This window comes from Dermacentor andersoni, chromosome 8 (genome assembly GCF_023375885.2).
Source record: "Dermacentor andersoni chromosome 8, qqDerAnde1_hic_scaffold, whole genome shotgun sequence".
NCBI classification, from domain to species: domain Eukaryota; kingdom Metazoa; phylum Arthropoda; class Arachnida; order Ixodida; family Ixodidae; genus Dermacentor; species Dermacentor andersoni.
The window spans coordinates 51037878-51060041 of NC_092821.1; the positions used below are offsets into that span (position 1 = coordinate 51037878).

General features: G+C 44.3%; 1 protein-coding gene across 1 annotated transcript; it reads left to right on the top strand.

Annotated features, from left to right (window-relative positions):
• The first annotated feature begins 1573 nt into the window (after positions 1 to 1573).
• Positions 1574 to 21927, top strand: LOC126526372 (uncharacterized). The gene is made up of 4 exons (XM_050174290.3): positions 1574 to 1683; positions 13990 to 14291; positions 16501 to 16617; positions 20944 to 21927. The coding sequence occupies exons 1-4, from the start codon at positions 1620 to 1622 to the stop codon at positions 21055 to 21057; spliced, it is 597 nt and encodes a 198-aa protein (XP_050030247.3). The 5' UTR covers positions 1574 to 1619; the 3' UTR covers positions 21058 to 21927.
• The last annotated feature ends 237 nt before the right edge of the window (positions 21928 to 22164 follow it).

Below are 22164 nucleotides of genomic sequence, written 5' to 3' on the forward strand. Positions count from 1 at the left end.
TTCCCGCATCCGTGAATGCGCAGTAATGAGGAAATAAACACTTCTTGCGGATAGTACAGATTCGAATTGCGCTACGTGCGTGTGCGCTTGCTGCCTCTGAAACCATGCTGCGTTAAAGGCGTCCGTCGTACTCTGTTTTAGTCGGCAACTCAGCTTAACAGAGGTTCGGTATAACTTGCGCGTGCCCTCCCTTGTGCGTGTGTGTGTGTGCGCACGCGTGTGTGTGCGTGTGTGTGTGTGTGTGCGTGTGTGTGTGTGTGTGTGTGTGTGTGTGTGTGTGTGTGTGTGTGTGTGTGTGTGTGTGTGCGTGTGCGTGCGTGCGTGCGTGCGTGTGTGTATGTGTGTGCGCGTGCTCGTGGACAACACGAACGCCGCGTTCGTGTTGTCCACTTCTCTTGTGTCCTGTCTGCACACCTCACCTTTTCTCGCCTTTTTAATGAACGCCACGCAGATCAGCCCTATAGCGGGCTTGCGCCATGGCTGTACCAAGTATGGGCCGCTCCTAAATGAGCCTCCTCTAACCAACTTGGGTCACCTTGTAACTACCACTGTTTGTGCGGACAGAGAGCCAACAATTTTCGGCCTTCGCACGCACCGGCGCGCCACATGCGTCTCATCTCAAAGGCAACGCGCGGACTTCTCGACTGTGCCACTACACGGCGCAGCGTGTTCTGAAAGAAAGCGCGAGAGAGGGGTACGGCTACCGAATGATGCGTTCCTCACCGAATGCACCAGCGTGCCACGCATTTCGGAAGCCTAGTTCCTGCTTCTCCACTAGATGGCGCGGGCATGGGAAGCCCATGAAAGGCGTCCCACTTCAGGGCACGCTTCAAACGCAAGTTGTTTCGGCGGTGTCAAAACGTCGTGTCGCTATATTACTTCAAGGCTAAGCGCATTACCTCCGACAGTCATCGTGGAGTGGGTTATGTCAAGTTTTTTTTTTTTCTCCCTGAAGTAGCAAGATACAATCACGCTGACGTACTAGAGAGCAAACAGGGCATGGAGGCGTGTTTTCTTGGTTTAATATATTTCCAAGGCAACTAGCGTTAGGGTGCATATACAAAAAACCTTTTATAGAGGTTTATATGTAGTGACTCACTACGTACTTTCAAAGAAACAAATTTTTGATTGGTAAATAGCGGTATCCGTGCAACCAGAAAGGTGCGATCACCACGTACTTCCGCAATCTGGCAAGTAAAAGGTGAGGGCGCACGAATATTACTCCTACTCAGGCGAAGATTTATGTTAACTGGTTCTAAGATAAGCAACGTGCATGATGCCTGTTTTGAAATCCCCGGGCGGCCTCTGCTAGTCCGCTCTTTTTTTTTTCGTGCTTGCTTTCTTCACGACCTCCCAACTCTGTTAAACGCCAGAAAAAAAAGACGCCCAACGGCGGCCGATTCACGGCGGTCGCACTCCCGTCACCCCGCCTCGATCTCTTAATCTCGTGCCACCACCGCGGTCACTTGAGGAACCAGTTTGCCGCGAAATGAACGAATCAAATGAGGACCAACTGTCGGCTGGTGTGCGAGTTGCGCTTCCCGCCTTCCGTGGCGATATATAGGAAGCCGTCCGAGCTACCCGGCGCTGGTTTCGAACGCTCCGACCGCCACGCCACCATGCAATCCTGGGCACTTGCTCTCTGCCTCGCCGTCGCCGCGTCGGCTGAGTCTACGGAAGTTGGTGAGTTCGTGCAATTACGAGCTTCTACAATATATGCAGAAGAAAGCACAATATTGCTCTTCACTTTTAAAGGATCATTTCTGATAACTGTTTTCTTAGTTGAAATATTTAGGTGAAAGAAATGCTCCCATTACAATCACTGGTATATCTTATGCGAAGAACACGTCAAGACACGATTTGACCATTTGCACGCCTCGTGGTAAAATTATGTGTGCTGTTGGAAGCTAGAACACCGAGTTCCTCCAGTAAAAGGAAAATGCAATGTAATCTATCACTGATGCAATTACGCATTTTCCCCATTCAACTGCACACCATACTCAAATTTGTGAAAGCATCTGTAGGATTTCAGGCTCCCGCGGATGAACTTAAGAGAAAGCTTTAGCTCGGGCGCAACTCCGATGCCGGTTATTCCAATACATGTAACAAGCAGAAACGCTTTTCCGAGGTAGCAACTTTGCTGATTTTAATGAAATTTATTGCATTTCAGAGATAAAGTTAAAAACTAACGACTGTTGAACGCCTAATTTTGATTTAAGGTATTTTTTAAAAAGAAGATAATTTTCAAACTTGGTATGTTTGAAAAAAAATATAGAAGCACGAAGCTTACAAATTCATAGCTCTGCACGAGGATCAGATACCGCAGTTCTGAATTCCATCCGTAAGAACATTCACAGCGGAGAAACTTGATATACCAATTTATATCCTACGTGAATTTGTTACTTTGTTTAAATGGGTTTTCAAAAAGTGCTACTTTCATATTACACGTTTATTCGAGAGCCATGCGTAATAGATGAAATTGGCCCCCTTTATATGTACTATTGGAAGCGATTCTCAGAATTGTGACATAGTTTTTCTTTTTTGAGTTACAGAGTTGTATACTTTATAACATTGTTTTCTAAAAGTTGGTAATTTTCAACCACCTTTATTAATGGCGAAAATAAGAAATTGCTACCAAGTGTCAGAAGATTTTAACTTCCTCTTTGAAATGCAACAAGCCTCATCAAATTGGGAGCAGCGGTCAGCGAGAAAGACCATTTGTCCTCTTCAATGTATTTAGTTTGGAGCCCCCGAACCAACGCTTCCTCTACATTGGGCACCTGCATGAGTGAGCACGGATTCTTTATGTGGCTAGTCCGCTCGAAAAACAGTTTTGACTAAATTTATTTTCCAGGCTACATAACGCATGATACTGCCAGAAAAGTAGGCACTGTTTCAAGATCCGGCTTTCTTTTGTAAAAATTCCGAAGGCCCCTAACCATGTCTTATGAGTAGTGAATGCGAAAGCATTAATGTCCAATGCCACTCCACTGAGCGGTCTGTCAAGGTGTGAACTCCTCGCGGCCAAGCTAGTGTATTCAGACGCTTGGCCAGTGGTTCAACCCAGTAAGATACGGGGGGTTCTGAGCTAGGGGACGTAGGTTTGAAACTTACTACCGCCAATGTTCTTCCTTTAGAACTTATTTGGTTTTTTTATACATTATATTTATTCAGAGCAATCACTGAGGCCCAGCTAGAACACATGCGAGAGCTTGCGCGGAGAAGGAACACGCGGTTGACACACGCTTCCCAGAGAGAGAGAGAGAAGGTCACGTGGCTTCACGCCGATGCATGGCGATGCCCTCTCCCTTCACACAACACCTGACGCTCGTGCAGCAGCAGGCGTTACTTTTTCGTCCACTCTGCTCCGTCGTCGAGTCGCCGCTCGTGACGTGACGTTGGAGCCAATGGAGATTTAGGCGCCGTTTCGCTACGGCAGACGACAGGCGCCGGCTTTTTCGCTCGGTGGTCCATTCGACGCTTTCGCATCAATAAAGTATTGGACCACGTAAAAAAGCCTCATTTCAGAGAGCGTAGAAACAAAGGAACACCCTTGCACAAGTTCACGTTTGAAATGCGTGTGGATGCGTAAGGGAAAGCTCCATCAAAAATAGACGTTTTTGATATCGAGACTGGTAAATAAAAAATTGCTATTGCTGCTCAGCGGGAATTATGCCGAACAAGGAACATTGGCAAACAGCGCGATGCCTGGGTAGAACCTCGACGATTGGGTGGCTGGCTACAGCGCGCAGAAAATGTTTGAGGTAATGCGCTCAGATAGCGCTATAACGCGCTAACTGCCAAATGCACAGGCCATCTGCTTAAGTGCTACATACAGGTTTTTAAGAAGAAAATTTGACACTTAGCAGCTGTGCAGCTTTCAAAAGGTCGCTTCGATAGTGTTGATCACCCTATCCACGTACAGTGCAGGGTAAAGGCCTGAATAAAATTTTGTTGCACATAGAATTTTCTTTTCTCCCAATTAGGCGATTTCGTGGTCCGTACATGGCGGCCCGCGGCTGTAGCGAACTGGCTGTGAAATTTTTCTGCTGCGCACGCAGTTGCTGATTCGGTGCCCAGCCGCAGAATCCTCACTTCGATAAGGGTGCAATGCAGAAACGACCGTGTACTCAGTGTTAGGTGCATGTTAAATAACCACAAGCGGTGGAAATAATTTCGGAGCTCTCCACTACGGCGTCTTTCAAAACCCACTATGCCCTTCCGGCGCGTTAAATCCCGTAATTTTGTGTGGCCATGACATTGCAACATCAGGTCCCGTTTGTTGCAATTTCTTACAACTGGAGCAAGAATGTGCATTTAGGAAAGCTAACAGCGAAAAATCTTATCCAAAGACCATTTATAAGAGACGTTAGAATGACATCTATTCATATGCCTAGCTTTACTTAGCCCAAACAAACAATTCTGCATAGAAGACTGAAACAGTCAGCAATAAAATCTCTGGTGAATAGTAAAATAAGTGCAACTGGCCAATGTAAGCATTCACTTTGATGCTCGGAATATTTTGCAATGGAGTTGCAGTCCATCCGCGCCACGAGATGATGCCTCAATTTCAAGCCGCCTTTGATATGGCCGTTTGCTCTTCATAGGCTGACAAAAATAACTATCGAGACGTGTGTATTGGACATATCCTTATAATTTAATGCAATTGTGAAACAGGCACTCAAGAAGCTCGGCAAATAGTTTTATAAAGTTCTTCCTTTACACTTCGCATAAAGGATAGAAAGAAATCGAAGCAATAGAAACATTTCTAAGTTTTACTGAAATGTAAAAATCTGAGTTATACGAAACGAGACCGATGTATACTTGTTTCGCTCCCATGACTTACAACTAGGCACTAAAGCGCGTAACTTCTTCAAAGGTCTTAAGACTAAGAGCATTCTTTATGTGTTCCATGGACAAACAGCAACATGTGTGCACAGGACAGGTACTCTAATCAGGAGGTTACGAAAGAAATGCCTCTTTGACTATGCTATCTGCTTTGAAAAACAATGATTACAATGTTATGTAATATTCTATATATTTACACTCTTCAGGCACAGCCAATAGAGCGGAAAAGCCCACTTGCCTGCCTTAACGTGTCGTATATACTCCTCGAGCAATGAGCCAGTGCAGCTAATTAAATTAATTCTGTCATTTATGACAAAGCAAGGAAAAGTTGACTTGGTAGCTTCAAAACAAAAATTTTGCAATCAGGTCACATGAATGACTCTGTACTAGGTGATGAACGCACTTTCAGCATTCCTGCCAAGAAGCCCTTTTTCACATATATGCATCATCCTCCTGAATAAAGCGCTGAAACAAAAATCTAGATAGAAATTCGATGTGTTCATAATAGCACACTTGTGCAGCGCCAGTCGATACCTCAGCATAACAGAATGCAATAAATAAAACTGGAATTTCAGACTACACAGTAAATGAGAGAACATGCCTCAATGCACCACACTTAATGATTTGCAGAACCTAGAAAGCCATCGACTACCATTTCTGCCTTTTCTAATGCGGACAAGACAGTCTGGGTATGCACCTAAGACACTTCGGTGTCGGCCTGGTAAAGCAGCAGGGCTCAAACCAGAGAGCTTTTGCCTCATCATGGACCCTCATCAGCACCTCTTCTGCCTTTATCTATCCCGTTCTCTTCTTCACTACTTATGGAGTAGCGAGTGCGGTTGACCTTTCCCACTTTCCAACATTAAAATTGTCTTTCTTCTCACGTGCATTCTAACAATTGCCGTAACGACAGTATTCGCCTTACAAAGGAACGTCAGGAATGACGTGCACCATTTTGCCGTCTACCTGCAGCCAACGAGAATGTGCCAAAACGTAAAAAAAATGCAAATAAATCCAGATCTCCTGCCTCTTTCCCCTAAAGAAGCCACATTATTTCGAACACAGACGTTTACAGGTCCATCAAAAATTTCTGTGCCGAAGGTGTGGTGACTCGACTTTACGCTTGACTAGGTCAACATCAAAACCACCATTTAAAGTATACTTTAAATGGCGGTAAGAAAGGAGGTAAGAAATGACATAACAAACTCGTATTTTGCAAGAAAAATAAATATTTGTCCTGCACACAAGCCATATTGTGTTCCCGTGGCCCTGTTGGTTTAAATCGTTCTTTGTATCCTGTGTACATTAACAAGTATACTACACTACATGTACAGTCGAAGGCAAAAGATTGTGGGACACGTATTCCGCAAACAAAGCCGATAGCTTTATTAACCGCTGGCTGGAGGCCGCACTAGTGGTGAAAGTCCAAAAAGCTGTTCTTTAAGCTCCCGAAGTGCCGTACACAGCCGACGGCATAATGAGCTTCGCACCATGCCTTCTGGACCTTCACCTCGGCCGGACGCTGCCGCCACTCAGCCGATCACTACGTTGGCAAGGCTCCTGGTGAGGCCGCGGTGGCTAGCCGGGCGACCTCTAAAAGCTATCCGCTTCGTTTGCTGATCACATTGTCCATCAAATTTTTTTCCCTACTGTACACCCTTATCAGCACTTCAGCACCCATTAATTATAGCACCCTTCTGGCACCCTCGTTTACACCCTTCCGGTAAATGCACCCTTTGCGTTCTGTTCGTAGGGTGCTCCCGCCCAAATAGGGTGCTGGAAGGGTGTGCAATAGGGTGTAAATCTGTTGAGCACCCTTTTTTACACCTTTAAGGGTGAGAAATTGTTTTGTGTATAGGTAGCACGCACATCACCAGCAGACATATAACGTCTATTGCGAAAAGGAAAACAGAGCAGTAACGGTGAAATGCCTTATATTTCATTATCAACGTGCGTTGATAAAACCGATAACCGTCTCTGCCACCTTATCTATGCTCAATATCCCTCGAAGCTTTCTTTTCTGGTGTACTACTGGTTCCAATGATCCAGTAGGTATGGAATTGTGTTTGTGCGAGGTCTTTCGTTTCATTCCCTTTCACGAAAACATTATTCTAGATAAGGCCGAATATATATGTTATGCTGGAGTTTAAGGTGTGCTAATAGTTTTCGGGGTTTCTGCGCTCTCTGCACAGTTTCTCTATTTAGCTGTAACCTGTGCCAAGCAGCCTTTGTACATTAAAAAAGTGGGAGATCGCTAAATCGATGGGCACAGCTTTTCCCTGCGGTGTCCGTCCCATTTATGGGGAGCGCAGTTCCCGGTAGTAAAAGCCCATTTGTGAATTTGTATTTATGACAGATACGGGGACAGCTAGTCCTCTTTGCTATATTCATTAAAATGCTTTCTCACTTTTACTGCGCTTCGTCGTCGCTGTGTCACCCTTGTTCGCCATCGTCACTGAGCTACTTTTAGCTCTAGAAGCACATAACTCACTAAACAAGGAGTAGTGGATCGCACAGCCTAGAATGTAATGAGGTAACTCGCAGAGGTGCACTCAGAGACTAGTGTGGCAATGCAAAAACAAACTCGAGAGGCAGGGATGTGCTCACCGGTAATGAAAGCACCAAATGTCGCTAGCCTAGTTGGAACAACTGTTACTGATGCGATGGGGACAAAAATGCTGAAATTCCTTCCTTCCTAATCACCTGCTCCTTTAATTACCTTACTGGCTCATGAAATTGTGTGCGCAGTACCTTTAGATTGCTTTAAGATTGTGCGTACGCCTACAACATACTATTCTGACACGCTGTCTTCTTTTGTGCTGCTGTCACTGCCAAAGTGAAACTGTTTTTCTCACCTATCATAGCTAGATTTAGGCGTTCTATTTCGCCCACGTTTTGATAACCACGTAACTATGCCTGACTGCGAAGAAATGTGCGGTACCTTTTTCAGCAACCATCGGCAGAACCCATCGCATGATGAATATAGACGTTAGTGGGATTAGCAAGCAAGCAATGTAGCGATACAATGCATTGCCACCACCCAAAGGCGTCGTTTATTCCTACGGTTGAACTCTCGAGTGGACGAAGTTCTAACGGAAGGGGGGATGAGGATGGGTGGCTGGCAGCGATTGAACCTGCCAGTGCCAGGAGCCGCCAGTCGGTGCATGTTAACAAAGTTGAACAACCTTCTTTGTCATACCTTGTCGCGATTTACAAAAAAAAAAGGTTCAGCATAGCTGCCTCACTAACATGGTTACCAGTACGGTTAGAGGTACTGTTAACAGTGAGCCCTAACAACCGAACTAGAACGGCCACAAAAACGAAACGGCCTTCGTGTTTACCTCAACGCATCAGAACACAAAACAGAAGGATGCTCAAACGAGCTGTCTGGCATTGTAAAAAGGAAATAGTTTCTGTTTATTGTTTTCTAGTAAAAAAAAATAGAACTCAGCGCATTTCGCTGTACTGACTGGGTCAATTCGGGTAACAGGACGTTTGTCAAAATGCGGTGCTGTCCCGCTAAATTCGGGAAGGTTGGCAACGCTGTGCATGAGGCTTGTACGCTTCTATTGTGACACACTACGCCAAGTAGCGGCACCGCCATGAAGCCTGTGCGGTGCCACTTAGATGCGTATACTCAGCCGGTAAGAGCGAATGCTGAGAAATGCGTCATATGCGACGTGTAGTGCCACCAGGCTCCTCTTTCACGCTTAGGTGGTGATGATCATGATTAATTATTGGCATCCCATTCAACTCAACGCGGGACGGTTACAAACAGTTGCCCAGCCTTTTTGGGGTAATCGGGCATTAACTACAGACATAACTGTCTAGCATTTCGGCAATTTTTTTCTATCTTTATGCGATTACTTACTGTGGCTTTTCTCTCTTCCTCTGTATCGACATTGCACAGTTAACTATGCCTGTAACGTATCATCTCCTGTTAGTCTCTCCCCTGCTGACCAATTACGACTTTTCTTCTAGATGCGATAATCAAGGCACTTTTTTTCCGTTGGTTATCTTTTTTCCAATAAACAGCGATGTGGTAACTGATACCAGTTACCAGAGTTTTTTTGTTTTTTTCACGTGATAGAGGCTCATTGAAGGGTGCCGCACGCCCACTGTTTTCGTGTCGCAACTCGCTGAAGCGTGTGGCTGCTCCGCTCACCTGAAATGTTTCTTTCTTCGGTCCACTTTGTCGTTAAGATACCGGGGAAAACCGTAGAAACATAAATACATACCTAAAACTGGATAAAGTAACCTAGGAACGCTAATCGTATTATAACCAGTGATTCTTTATATTTATCACGAAGAAATTGTAGGTAATCATAGCGCGAAAACAGCACAAATCCAGTGGTGATTCCATATTAGTGAATATGTTTGCACTCACTTAGTAACGCGATAGCTTTCTTTAAAACTGATTTAACAATCCGCCGCAATTGAGGAAGTTGAATATCAACAGACAGACTGTGCTCAGCGTGGAGAGACTGGCAAAAACAAGAGCACCCCGATCATTCTTTTTCTGGCGCACAGTAACCCTTGCATTTGCGGCAATTCGTTGGCAAATCTCATAGAAGACCCCCTGTAGCACCTTAAAGCGGGGACCAATTTTCCTTATCGAGTATACCATCATCACTTTATGCCCTGACAGACAAAATTATTTGCCATTGACGTTAGTCTGCGATGACTTGCGTCTGCCAACAGCATTTATGCACTTTATTATCGAAGTATCAACAGAGGAGGACGCCTTGTTTACCTGACTTCTCAGAAGTCAAGTACAAGATTTTGTCATGCCGGCAACGTCGGAATCTAACTGATGTTGACACCGCTATGTCCTCATTTGTTTGCGTAGATCTATAAACCATTTTCGCCGGGCTCCCCTGGACGCTGACATGTTTTATCGGTTGCGGACGCGTCCGGCTTGCCTCAGCCCCCCTCCGCTGCCTCTGTTTCCGCACCACCGCACGACGCCGGTGCAGCTTAGGAAGCCGCTGTTTCAGCGTTTCTTGCCTAAAATTACTACGTGAATTGCCGTAAATTTTGGCGATAGCTTGAAAAAACAATCTATATTGGCCCTATAACCTAACACTATCCCAGTATGTTCTTATTCCAGTCGCCTGACGTAAAATTTGTGTAACCTCCGACGCAAGCATCGGGCGGGGACCCGTAGGGTTGTCTGAAGAGACCAATCAAATGTTCTCGTCATTTATAGGAGGTAACACTGAGCGGCTTGTCCTATCTAATTGGCTGACAAGAGGCGAGGAGCACGCTCGAGTGGAGAGGGATTCGACGAGGCCAAGCCAGTGCTCTGAAAATCGATAACTGGATGAAGAGGGTGGTGGCGGCGTCTGCGATTGGTCCGCTTTCCCTTACTCAGGTTGCCGTGGCTGGTCAATAATCGCGGCGGCATGCAACGGAAAGTTAATAATGCAGCTAAAACGGATCCCCAGCAAAGAGTAATTGGCAGAGCGAGATCGTAAACGTGCCGAAAGTGCTCGAAAATATTACACGGAAAAAGTTTTCTTGTACGCAAATAAACCTATACTCTCCGGCAGGTGCCAGTAGCCAGTGCCTATGCGATAGGCTGCAGCCATTTTTATTCGTTTCGGAACGGGGCAGCGTGTGGCTATTCAGAAAAAAAAAATCAGTTTTGTTCGGCATATTAATGCATCTTTACCGCCTACGCGTTTGAGTTTTCGCGGTTTTGTGACGTCGCGTGACAGGCAGGTGAAGTGAGGGCAGCCCGTAAACTTTTGACCAATAGCCGATGGGTTATGGCGAAAAGGCGTCGAATCAGAAATAACTATTTTTATTTTGTTTAGTCCAACGATGCATAATAAGTGTGTACGCGTCATATCATGGGGGGCCTTTGCGGTTTTCGTGACGTCGCGTGACAGACAGGCGAAGTGGGGGGTGTTCAGAAAAGTTTTTGGCCAATCGCAGATGGCTGATTGCAGAATTAGAATAGAAAAGTTTTAAATAGCTTTACGTTATAGCGCCCTGTGTCACATATCCATTCTTTCAAGCACAATACGCTCCATGTGAATGCTACGAGCTATGCAGTTGAGGGCGCGTAGGAGAAGGCCGACCTAGAAATAGTCTTCAAAGACGAAACGCTGGGTATGCTTTGACCAGCGGCATTTAATCATGATTACCGTTGTAACAGTCCCTTTCGGTAGATAGAGGAGGCGCACATATCTGCTGGCATTAGATGACGCGCAAAATGAAGGTGCAGGTCTGCGGCCTGCGTGCGAGCACGGTATGGCCGGCGGAACGCTTTCGGGCAACCAAACGGGCTGGCGTGTTTTACTTGCGTGCCAGCCTTACACTGTCATTGGTTATAACTGCGTCTTTATTATTGATTGATAACCGCTTGGAGCCACAGGTTTTAATATCTTAGTTGAGGAATTTTTCGGTGCGATATCATTGCGTTGTTTTGTACGTAATCACTGGTGAACGTGTCAGTTGCGCTAGATTTGTTTATGCCAATGCTATGAAGTTTCTCAGTAGCCTACAGAAAAGACGTAATATTGTTCATCACTCGTTTCCGTTTCGGCACTTGACTAAGCCTTAGGCTTTGAATATTCTTACGTAGCGTGTGTAATCAACCCATTGAAAGGCATACTCTCTAAGCGCGCTCATATCTCATGTACTCTCTAACAAATGCCTTTAGGTGCCCTCATATACCTCAATATAAATATTAGGACTACGAATTGGATTACTAACTTTTAACTAAACGGTACCAATTTCTAAGAGCTAATAAATTATCTCCTCCGCGATCACTAGAAAAGTTTGATATGCCGCAGGGTTTTGTCTTGGGGCCAATTTTATTCCTGCTACACGTCAACGACATCAGCAATAATATTACATCTACAGGTAGAATATTTGCAGATGATTGCGTAATTTATACACAAATAATTAACCTTTCCGACTATGACACTTTCCAATCTGACCTCACGAAAATAACAGACTGGTGTAAACGCTGGCACATAAAGATAGACAGAGAGAAAAGTTTAATGGTACTAAATGCAGAGACTCCGGATTGAGGTACATTCATCTAGCCAGCTACTCTGCTGGGGGAAGCGGAAGAGGGAAAGAAAGAGGGAAGAAAGAGGAGCATGATGGGTAACGATGACGGAAGAAGGTGGATTTGAAACATACAAGCATTTAGGTCTACTCAAAGCCTACAGTCCACATCTGTACAACATAAAAAAGTCAGGTAAGGCCTAAATGGCCTGAAAACTCGCTTTAACGTCTGGCAAAGGGCCGAAAGCAACGTCCTCAGAAAGTGGTGGGCTGTCGAGGCGCTTGAGGTCATTGCTCAACTTTTGCCGCTCTTCCACGTACTAAGAGCAGTCGCAAAGCACGTGACCTACTGTCGCATCCCCATTGCACAGCTCACAGTATGGAGGCTCGGTCCGTCAAAAGAGGTGCCCGTAGCCGTGCATAAACGCCACCCCCAGCCTATGTCTGCGCAGAAGACTGGCACAGTTGTGCTGAATTTTTTGTGGTAGCCTAAATTTAATTGTAAGGTCCAATCCTTGGAGGGGTCCTTGGCAATTATCCGGATTGTCCCAGTGCTTCTCTGCTGCTTTTTGCATGACAATTGAAAGAAGGCACTTGGTGTCCACTCTTGAAAAAGGAATTGCAAACGCAAGGCTCTCGTTTTTCGGGTGCCTTCTTCGCTTCGGCATCGGCCAGTGCATTGCCGTGTACACCACAGTGACTAAGGATCCAATGAAATGTAATGTGGTGGCCATTCTCTACCGCTAGACTGTAGAGCTCGGCAGCTTGAAGAGCCAACCCTCTGTAAAAGCTTTCTTTCATTACAACTCTAAGTAGCTGCAGAGCCGACTTCGCGTAACTGAAGACTGTCCATACTTGAGGAGGCTGTCGCGAAATATAGTGAACTGCCTCTCTGATTGCCGCTAGTTCCTTGGACGTTGGTATCGTCTTGTTACGCAGACGAAACCGTCGAATGACTTGGTGCGCTGGCACGACGTAAGGCGCACCCGAAACATACGACGATGCAGATCCGTCTGTACACACATTCACCGAGGAGCCATATCTTTCGGCATGTATTCTAGTGTTAGATGTGCGAGGCCCACGGTAGGTATTGGCGCTTTTTTAAAAAATATACCGGATATAGAGTCACAGCCGTACTTTCGACATGACCCATGGAACATAAGTGGAAGATGAGCATGCTGGAATCTTGGCATTTATTGGCCCTAGCAAAAATGCGGTCCAGCCGTATGTCGGGAAGCATCGATAAAGGGTCACGTCAGTGGCGCCGCTGCAGCCGTAGGAATGCTCGGAGAAGATCGCATCGTAGAAAGAGGTACAGGGTGACGCGAGCTTCCTCAATTGTACCATAAGTTGAAGGGCAACGTGGAACCCCTAGACATGTTCTCAGAATCTGTGCCTGGACACTCGAAGGAAACAAGTGAGGAACTTGCCTGTTGGAGGCTTCATGCTAGATGCAAAGACACCAACTATGGACAGCTGTAATTACGGTGACCTTCCTCGTTCATGTCGAAATGTCTGTTTGCCGTGGAAAAGTTATGTTATTATTGCCCCGCTGAAATATTCGAACCTGCACAAAACCACTTCCTGAAGTAAGCAATCCGGCTGCAAAATTTGATGAAGACAATAAAGGCGGAAAGAGTGAGCATGTTGCGCAGTCTCTGTATACGTCTTAATTTGGGCTCAGCGTTACCTACTTCAACTAGAGACTAAGCTTTCCAACCACGTAAGCAGTTTAACATGCCTTGTAATTTCCGTTGAGTTTGTCTGTTATGAAGAGCAACCAGTGCTTACTTGGTTTCTGTTTGGTCCATGATCGAAAGTGTAGATTGAATTTAGGAATAAGTAGAAATAAGTTTTAAGGAGGGCGAGAGAGGTGGGGGGCAGGGGGGTGGTAGGCTGCTCGTGTTCAAGTACGACAAAAAGACTGCAAAGCTGTAACATTTTCTAATACATTTAAGGATAAAAATACATACAACTGAAATTTACATAGTATTTATTCACAGTGGAGAGCCTTGCACATTGACCTATATTTTTATTATGATGGAGAATTCAGTGTATGGGCTTTGAATAAAGTTAAAAAACCACAATTGATTTACACTTCATTTCAATTTTACTCAGATGGCGTATCCTGCAACGAAACCGTGACGCAGCAGCTGAAAGAGATTAACCAACGAATTGGATCGCTTCTCCCGGACCCGTGGCTTCTGCCGGCACAGTCCAGTGGTGGACGCAAGGGCAAAGGTTCCCTTCTTGGATGGGGCTTGGTGTCCGGGCTATCCTGGACACGGGCACAACTCCCACTCGACAGTTGCGAATCCCGGCTGCTCCTTAAAGTTCCTCTACAGGGCTTGGCTCGGTTGGCGCTGCCCTTCGCTTCGACACCACTGTATTTCCAGGGGGCTGCTACTGCTACAGCAAACGTGAGCATTGCGATGCGCGAGTTGCCTTAATACAGAAACACGAAACCTACGGAAAAGAGGATTGCAGAAGGTTGCTGCAGTGAAGCCGTTGTGTCACCGTTTACGGTGAGGGTGGATAACATATTTGTGTTGGGAGTTACTTTGTTTTCTTATTCGTTCCCTTTGCTTGTCTAAATAATTACATCGTCGCTATATTATGCGGTACCCTAATCGAGCCATGAAGCGAGGCATGGATCGGTCCAAATATCTGTGTATACATTTTGTTTGTGTTACTCAATAAAGACTTCTTGATTTGATTTGAATTATCGCTGCTAATTGTAGTAGCGAAACACTCCTTCGGGGAATATAAATTACTTTTGTGATAAGATGTTGCTACCAACATATGTATAATATATGCAGATTGTTTAATGCATGCTGCCTTGCATTGAAGGCATGCGGAAACATTAAGCCACGTAACATTTCAGTGCAGCTAATTTTATGCACAGCCGACTTTTTGCCGCTAATTTATACGCAGGGAATGTGCTTCACAGTGGCCTCAGTAGACATGTTTCTTGTATTCAACAAACTTGTTAGTGTTCTTTATACTTCAGATAATTTTGTTGTTACTGTCTTGCTGTTGTTACTGTTACTTGCGAACTCCTCATATTTTCACTGAAAAACGACTACTCTCGAACAGTGGTTCCACCACGCTTTCTCATATTTTGCAATTCCCAAGAGTACTTTCAGTACTTGCCGTAACCAATCTCATTATCACTTTCCAAGGCGAGAACACAATGTTAATTTTGGCAAGCGTGATAGAACTAGTTCTCATGAATGCATCTTTACAAAACATGACGCTGGGCTCAAATCACCCCTTTAACAATAAAAAAATAAAAATAATATGTTCATTTATTATTATTCCTAGGAAAACATGTTAAGGCATTAGTAGCGCGTACAACCTTTATTGTGACTGTCTGTGTCCGCTTCCCCTTCCTTGTATCTCTAGAACGTCAGTAACTAATTTCGTCAATACCATAATTTTATATTTAATTTCATTGTTCTCATTTTAAAAAAGTATGACACGCCCACTGAAGAAATATTTCAGGCAGTACAGGGAGCATTTGCCACATAATAGTAGCTATTTGCATCTATTGCAATACCTACCCTTGAACGGTGCGCGTTACCCAAGGCAGCAGTGAAGGAAGAACTTAGTCTGAAGTGTGGTATTTATTGTGTTCCTCGTTTCCGACACAGACGCCGAACCACCTAGCACGTTGAAATTAAGTTTAGCTTACCTAGACATGTCAATACTTTTGCGAAACACTAGATACTTTCGCCTTCTTTGTCTACCATCTTTGCCCAGCCTTCGACTAGGTGTTCAAGACATCAAACCGCTGAAAACATGTGAATGAAGGGTCGGCAGTACGCTTGGAAATGTAAGCGGCAGTGTTACACCTTGATTTCGTTGATTTTCTGCTATTGAAACGCTCTGATCGCCTCAAATTGATAATATATAGTCTCCTAGAACGGCACTTTTACACAAAACGCGGATAATTGTGTTATTGTACCGGAATGAATGTCAGGAAAAGATCACATCCGGCACTCAGCCGCACAATGCTTTTTGCGCTTGCTTAACTTATTGCTTCCTTATCCCGTTCGGCTTGCATCACGCATGATTATTTAACACTGCTGATCCATCCTATACTGAACGCTACATTTGCCCGCTAATTTCCCATTGCAGCAAACGCGAGCTTTTGTTACACTGATGCCAGAACAGCAATAATACACGGGAGCGACTACTTCATTTTTTGAGCACGGCAATAAGCACCTTCCCCAATCTTCTTGAAGATCTGGGTGGTCCCAAAAATAAGTTGTCTATGACCAGCAGAGCGTGCCATCGACTGCGCAGGGCGTGAAAGATACACACAATAAATTTATAATGGTGCACAGACGGCAGCGCAATGCCTAGTGCTGGAGTTAATGGTTCAAAAATTGAAGCTAAGCTTTTTTTTAGTTGACGGTACGAAGCCTTTGCACGCGCGGTACACGCGCGCAGGTCCGTAACCCAGGGGGAAGGTTAGGGTACCCTGACACTGATATTTACGTTATTCTGCTAGTATTAGCTCAATCATATAGTACTTGTACAGCGCACTGATCGTATGCATTTCCTCTCAAATCTCTGCGTCTTAGACAAATTTATCGTACCATTATCATCATGTCATACCCGCAGCTTACGTGGCCCGGACCCCGTGTGACAGGACTGGCCGTGGACGAAGTAAGACTGACGGACTTGGCCCTTAAAAAACCGGGCAAGGAAGGAGACCGTGCAGCAGATTTTCTCCTACAGGTAAAAAAAAATTCGAAGCCTCAGCTTTTTTTTATTGTTGACATGACATCACAATAGTTTTTATGCTAAGCTTGCACGAAAAACAAAGCACTGCTCACCCGTTACTCTTGCATGACTCTAGTGCGCACTGTATTGATGCCCGGTTAAGCGCTCCTTCAAAGGTATATACAGTATTTAGGCCCATACTGTGCAATTTAGAGCATGAATCTTCGATCGACTGGCTCATAGCTCACACGCCAGAATCATGCAGCCAATAACTGGGGGAAATATTTCGGTTAGAATGGGATCCGTAAGTTCCTCCTTTAGGTGCAGATGTAGTACAGTCATTGCCTCGTTCCGTTCTGTTCATGCGGGGCGCTGTGAGGATTGGGAGGTCAATCCCATCGCTCGTAACCCGTTGTCATGATGGGAGTCGGGCATGAATTAGATGGTAGCTGGCCCAGGCCATCGTCCAACTTATCCACGCTGCAGACGTTGTTGAAGGGAAAGACTGCTTCTCATCGAGAACGAGCAATATGGGTTTATTTACAGTATCTACATCAGGACGTTGCAGTTCATCAGTCTAGCATGACTGCGAGAGAAAGGACACTGAGCAGCCGCACAACAGCGGTTTATAAACACTCGATCCTCCCTCGATCCCAAGGTGAGGGAAACTTTCGACCAGGCACCGTAGGCGAGACGACCAGGCATCGGAGGTGGGAGGGCTTACACACACACATTTCCGCACAGGTTCACGGTCCCCAACTAAGGTCAGATAGTCTTCGCAGAACTCGGAGCTTACGTCAATAAAGGCGCATTTTATTCCCCGAGCTGACCCCCACAGCGCGCCCGCCGGTTGCCCATTGTCTTGCGTCTTGAACGGCTCGTGGGAAGGGCCCTCGATCTACGTTCCCTCGGGGACTCCCTCGTTCACAGCAGACCAGGTCGGCGGTGGCGGGTTCAGGCACAAAGACTGCTTCGTCACACTCATCTTGGCTCCAGTGACGGAGAGTCGAGGACGCGCGTATTGTTCTCCACACACAGTCGACTTAGTGACGCGGTGGCTAGAAATTTGCGGTGGCGTTCCAGGAAAAGTTGACACCCGCTGTCGCAACTGGCTGGCAAAACTTGCACGTCAGCGGGCCGTTCCTAACAGCGGCTACAATATAGGTGGCAGCTTTTGTAGAGGACATACCGCCCTAATTGCTGGTTGGAAGCCAGCCAGCATCTCCGGTCAACTGGCACTGCAAGTTTTTTCACAGGCTGCCTATTTTACTACATTAATAAAAATAAATTGGAAGGCATCTGTTTTAAGTAACCTATTAAATAATTTTGATCATCTTCTCTACAATGCAGATAAAACAGATATATCCTTCATTCGTTCAGCCAATTCCACCTTACGAGGCAGCTTTATTTTAAGCCACTTATCACAGTACTGCTTTTTGACCAATACTAAGACGTGGGGACCTCGTGTACGCAAATCAAATTTAAAAAGAACTCAGGAGATCTGTAGTAAGACCGAGAGGTGTGGCAACGCAGGCAGACGGGACAAGCAATACTCCAAATATTTGGTCACCGTAGCCATGACCAGCCACCTGTAAATTACCGCAACGTTCTCAGACAAGGCCTCCCATCCAGCTTCTTGATACACTGCATTATTTTCAGAAAAAAATAAAGCTTCGACTGGGGCTAGTTAGTATGCATAGTTCTGCTCACTGCGCAATACTGTTATATAAATGTGCAAAAAGACATACACACATGTGCACAAACTTTCAACCGCTTATAGTTCGCTGTCGTATGTCAAATATATACACGAAGGGTGACTGTAAAATAAATAGGTCTCACGAAGTGAAAAACGAAAAACAAGCCAAGCTACGTACATCTGATTTAACAATGACAAGTATGGCTAGATCAAACATCCGCCTATGAATTTAAACGCTGCGTCTCGCAGGGCCACAGAAGGTGTGTTAACGTTGTTTCCCCGAGTCATTTTTGAGCATGAAAATCGTCTCCGAAATATCGCGTGCTTTTTTTAGATATGCATCGAGCCAAAGCCTTGGGAAAAAAGTCTGCTCCCTTACGATTCAGGGCATTCTCAGTAAATAAAAAGAGCAATAGTGAACTCGAACATTCACCTAGCCATCAAAAAATCATGTGACCACAGAATCAACGATAGTATGCCGCGACAGGTCACAAAGCTTAAGGACAGTGGTTATTCTACAACACTTGTATAGTCCATCACCGAAAAAGTTTTGAGAGGCTTAAACAACGAAAAGGAAGTAGCTACAAAGGATGGCGATGATAAGAAGCCAACTGTCGTACCTTGTATGCATAAAATTTCACATGGCCTCAAAAAGATTGGCTAAAGGCACGGCACCAAAGTGTTTTTTTGGCACCTTTAAAGATGAAAATCTGATGCAAAGAAGTAAATACCGGAACAAAATTTCACAAAGACGAATGCGCAATAAATCATACAAAAGAAAACAAGTATTTGGTATGTGTCGACAACCTTGTGTACAAGATAGTTGTACCTTTCACGTGCGGAAAATCATACATAGGCCAGACAGGCAGATTAGTAATATCAGGTTAAGAGAAGTATGCGAAAAAAATGTTCCAGTCACCAAGACATTTGGCGACGCATTGGCCACGATGCGGCTGCAAGCCACTCTTCAAAGAAACGAAAGGTTTGGCTCGATGCAGATCTAAAAAAGCTCGTGAAATTTTCGAGGCGTTTTTCATGCTCAAAAATTACTCGGGGAAACCACGTTAGCATACCTTCTGTGGCGCTAGGAGTATCTGCTTTTAAATTCATAGACGGATGTTTGAACTGTTAAATCAGATGTGCGTAGCTTGGCTTGTGTTTCGTCTTTCACTTCGTGTTTTCTATTGATTTTACAATCACCCATCGTGTGTGTATATATATATATATATATATATATATATATATATATATGACGTGCGATAGCGAACAATATGCAGTTGAAAGTTCGCGCACATGTATGTCTGCCTTTCTTGTCGTTTGTATGAGGGTGTATAGCACAGCAAGCGCAACGATTCCGAAAGGAAGTCCGCTGAACAGACGGGGTTAAAAAAGAAACGAGACGTATGGTCATTTATCTCTGCCTCTTTGCTCATTTTCAATTGTGGATATGATAAAAATTAATGGTTTGAAAGTTACCATGCCTACATGGTAATTCAATACAAAGAAACGTATATCAAACTTTTTCAAACACAAGCATTTAAACTTTTTTTTAGTGACCATTCAATAGGTAGTTATTTTCATTCCATATGTATTCTTAATATTGCCCCTGTTATTTGTCATTGTTCTGCTTTTCACACTCACTCCTGCAATAACCCAAGAACACTGCCTTATGCGCAAATAAAAAAATAAAGTAAAATGGAACACCTCTGCAGAGATCGCCAAGACGCTCAAAAAGAAAGTTTGTTAATGGACAATCAGACAGGCAGACAGACAAACTAATAGATAGATAGATAGATAGATAGATAGATAGATAGATAGATAGATAGATAGATAGATAGATAGATAGATAGATAGATAGATAGATAGATAGATAGATAGATAGATAGATAGATAGATAGATAGATAGATAGATAGATAGATAGATAGATAGATAGATAGATAGATAGATAGATAGATAGATAGATAGATAGATAGATAGATAGATACAGACAGACAGACACAGACAGACAGACAGACAGACAGACAGACAGACAGACAGACAGACAGACAGACAGACAGATAGATAGATAGATAGATAGATAGATAGATAGATAGATAGATAGATAGATAGATAGATAGATAGATAGATAGATAGATAGATAGATAGATAGATAGATAGATAGATAGATAGATAGATAGATAGATAGATAGATCGATAGATAGATAGATAGATTATAGGAAACATTTATAACATAAACCATAACAACCATAGGAAACCATAACATAAATGCTTTACAGTAAATTATAATAACGTGGAATAACTAAACTACGCTTATTGCATAGATTATGTAATTCACTGACTTTACCATAATAAATGCAGGTATGCGTGAAACGAATATAGTTCGGAGACAAGAACATCCAAATAATTATCTCATTGTGTTAAAACACTCTGTCGTAAGTTTCCTGTCAAGCATCACATGGCAGGTATATCGTACCAGTGCGCAAAAAATGTATGCAACCACTTCGATGAAACGAGTCACCGGCACTTTCTTTGACAGAGGCCCCGGAGCGTCTGCGAGTACCAATAAGTTGATCACTTAGGCAGCCGAATGTTTATTCTCTCAATGCGACTCGAGCGCTGTACTGTAAACTTTTGCAACATGCAGGTGACCAGCCGAGTGGTGGACCGCAGCATCCGCGAACAGCTGCCTCGACTCTTGCTGGTGGCTCTGGCGCCCCAGTCATCGCTGGTGCTGGAACGACGCTTGCTGGTGTACTGAGCGCATAAGTTGTGTGTGCCAGCATCTCGGCAGTGGTGTCTGTGGTGGTCGTGATATGCACTGGGTTCATCCGGGGAACACAAGGCTCTGTCATCGCTGTTTGGAGTGGGATTGTGCATTGTGGTTGCCTTATTGCATCAGCTTGCTCTGTTATCATTTTAGGGGAATAAAGGGGCACGCAAGACTGATAAACTATTGAAAAATTTATATCCCGGAGCACACAAAATAGGGGACAATAGGAATGTTATTACTGGTGAAATCACTGCTGTTTGTAAATTCAGAAGTAAGCTCAACGAGCGTAAGCTGAGAGGAGAAGTAAGAGATCACGTCATTGCCATGTTACCCGTCGACTGGCATTAAGAATGAGCAGATGGAAGTGCAACGGGCAGGTTGCGAAAGAAGTCACCGCAAAACATAATCTACGTCTACGTAAAAGTCTTTCACGGAATCCATAAGCACACAGCACATAATTTTAGCAATAATTGTAAAGCAAACGCTACCAAATTTCCATTAGCATCCGCCTTAATTATTGGTGATTCTTGCCATTCACCCAGTCTTCACGTCATTACTTAGTGTAAAGAAATATTGTCATAAGTATAGGACAAGTCTAGTGATAAATCTAGTGCTTGTGCCTCAATTTCTTGCTGGTTATCTCAAGTATCAGGAATAGCAAGCACGAACTGTTAGCCTAATCTCACCCTATTGCCACTTCATACGTTCCGCAATTCTTTAGACAACATATACTTCTATGCTTAGGGCTAGTCAACTGAAATTAAAATATGTCCCGTTCTTTCTCCGATGTATTTTGAACTGAAACATGTTCATTTTCTTTTTTTTTAGAATAAAGCACTCATTGATAAATCTTCAAAATTGTACTTTTTATACCTACTGCATATTCCGTCAATCCTTCGATGGCAAAACCAGGGCGCAGTAGTATTACAGAAGCGCCATTGAAAAACTGTGGACCAATTTTCAGCGGGAGTTACAAACTAGATGCATGCATTCTCAAGCGAGATCTATATGACAAATGTCGACAGAAAACCGATGATAGCCATATCACCCACTCCATCTGTGCGCAAGTTTCCCTTCTGTCCAATGAACAACCGC

What these genes read in the sequence shown, in the direction of transcription:
- LOC126526372 (XM_050174290.3), top strand. Translation starts at nt 1,620, where the DNA reads ATGCAATCCTGGGCACTTGCTCTCTGCCTCGCCGTCGCCGCGTCGGCT. An exon ending in CTGCTACTGCTACAGCAAAC is followed by an intron (nt 14,292 to 16,500) that starts GTGAGCATTGCG and finishes TCATACCCGCAG; the next exon opens with CTTACGTGGCCCGGACCCCG. An exon ending in CAGCAGATTTTCTCCTACAG is followed by an intron (nt 16,618 to 20,943) that starts GTAAAAAAAAAT and finishes TGCAACATGCAG; the next exon opens with GTGACCAGCCGAGTGGTGGA.